Genomic DNA, 2,210 nt, shown 5'->3' with positions numbered 1-2,210 from the left:
TTTGCCGACATGGCCAACTATCTGGTGACAGGCGAGCTGCCCATGAGCACTGAGGTCACAAAAGCGCAAAGGCAGAAACTAAAAGCAACTCCCGCTACTTCTATTGGGATGATCCTTATTTGTGGAAGATGGGAGCTGATCAAGTCATCCGTCGCTGCATACCTGAGTGGGAACAAGAGGACGTATTGGTCCACTGCCACGCACTAGCATGTGGCGGTCATTTCGGTCCGAAGAAGACAGCGAGGAAAGTACTTGACAACGGGTTTTACTGGCCCTCCCTTCATAAGGACGCCTATGAGTTTTGCAAGAGATGCCCCCGATGCCAATTTACTGGAGGGATTTTTGCGAAAGATGAGATGCCACAGATCCCCGTAATAGTATGTGAAATTTTTGAAGTATGGGGGATGGATTTCATGGGACCCTTCCCATCATCTGAAGTGAACCTATATATTCTGGTGGCAGTGGACTACGTGTCCAAGTGGATTGAAGCCAAGGCAACCAAGACGTGTGAGTCCAAGGAGGTGGCCAAGTTCTTAAAGTCGAATATCTTTACCTGGTACGGGGTACCGTGGGCCATCATCTCTGATCAATGAACTCACTTCGTCAACCGGACCATTGATGCTTTGATGAGAAAATACGGCGTCCACCACCGACTGTCCACACCCTACCACCCCCAGACGAATGGCCTAGCCGAAGTGTCCAACCGGGAGATCAAAACGATTTTAGAAAAGACGGTGAACCCAACAAGGAAGGACTGGAGCCGCCGACTAGAGGACGCGCTCTGGGCATACAGGACCGCCTTCAAGACACCAATCAGAATGTCTCCCTACCGTCTGGTATTTGGGAAGATGTGCCATTTACCGGTAGAAATTGAGCATCAAGCCTTTTGGGCTGTTAAGGAGATGAATCTGAACGCTGAGGCCTGCGCTGAGGAGAGGAGGTTGCAGCTGCAGGAGCTTAAAGAGCTCCGCCTCGATGCGTATGACTCTGCCATGTGGTACAAAGAAAGAACGAAGATGTGGCATGACAAAAACCTCAGAAAGAAGGAGCTCAAGGTAGGACAGAAGGTGTTGTTATTCCAATCAAGACTCAAATTGATGCCAGGGAAGCTAAGGTCAAGATGGACAGACCCCTATACCGTTGTAGCCATGCGAGCGAATGGAGCAATTGAACTCCAAGGAAGAGACCCTGACTCGTCTTCCTTCTTGGTGAATGGTCATAGAGTGAAGCCTTACAGGGACAGAACCGAGGTGTGCGTGGTGGAAGAAATTCAACTACTCATGCTTGAATTTCTCCAGTGATAGTAGGTAGAAGGAGTAACTTGGTACCTTTGGGTAGTCTGCTTGATCGAGCAACTGTTGATTTCTAAACTTACAAACTAATCAAGTGACATCCTAATGGCACTCAGTCAACTCCTTGGTAGCTTAGTGTAAATACTTTTTTCTGATTATTAATTTTAAACAACAAAAAAATATAAATATATAAAAATCTAAAAACAAGGTTAAACTGATCAAGTGGTTATTATTTGAGTATTCATCTGGAAATACTTGTCCGCTTGATCAGTTGGATTCTGGATTTAATTGGTGGTCTAATGTTGTTGGCTTGATCAAGGCAGGGAACTGAAAAGGCGTGCTCAAATTGTTGAAAAGTCACATTTGAAATGAAGCGTATTGAGGAAGCCAGCTATTCTAAAAAAGCGCGCCTAGTACTTGAAGCATCGAGGGACGCCAACAGTCATTTTTTCAAATTAAAGGGAGTTTTCTAAACGTCCTTCATTTTTCCCCAACCACTATGAGTACTCCTTTGTTTTCGCTCTAATCCTTTTCTCTCTCAAATTCGCAGAACCCTAGCCCCAAATCGCCGGCACTTTCACAGAAAATCCACAAATACCACCAAAAATTAAGAGTACCGAAGCTAGTGACAAAGCTACATCCTCAAAGGACGTCGCCCCCCATACCAGGAGCAGTGGGCGGTAAACTTCCGTCCCAGCCTCGGCGGCGCCTCTTGCAAACCCTAGCGCCGCCACTCCACTTCCCCCACTCCCCTCAGTAGATCCGGCGTTTTCAAGGCAACTAGAGAGAATCCTCGACAATTTACCCATAGGGACGGATAGGGTGTCGAAACGGGTACCCGTGGGTACCTGTACCCGGAGAACCGGGTACCCGTACCCGTTTGTAGCCAAAATCTTTATCCCGTTACCCGACCCGCAC

General features: G+C 47.3%; 1 protein-coding gene across 1 annotated transcript; it reads left to right on the top strand.

Moving 5' to 3' along the window:
• The first annotated feature begins 626 nt into the window (after positions 1 to 626).
• LOC121764333 lies at positions 627 to 1,301 on the top strand. The gene is made up of 2 exons (XM_042160371.1): positions 627 to 979; positions 1,040 to 1,301. Exons 1-2 carry the CDS (start codon positions 627 to 629, stop codon positions 1,299 to 1,301), a joined length of 615 nt encoding a protein of 204 aa, XP_042016305.1.
• The last annotated feature ends 909 nt before the right edge of the window (positions 1,302 to 2,210 follow it).

The sequence above is a fragment of the Salvia splendens genome, chromosome 14 (genome assembly GCF_004379255.2).
Source record: "Salvia splendens isolate huo1 chromosome 14, SspV2, whole genome shotgun sequence".
Lineage (NCBI taxonomy): Eukaryota > Viridiplantae > Streptophyta > Magnoliopsida > Lamiales > Lamiaceae > Salvia > Salvia splendens.
The sequence above is the reverse complement of the archived record's forward strand: the minus strand, read 5'-3'. Positions and strand labels throughout refer to the sequence as shown.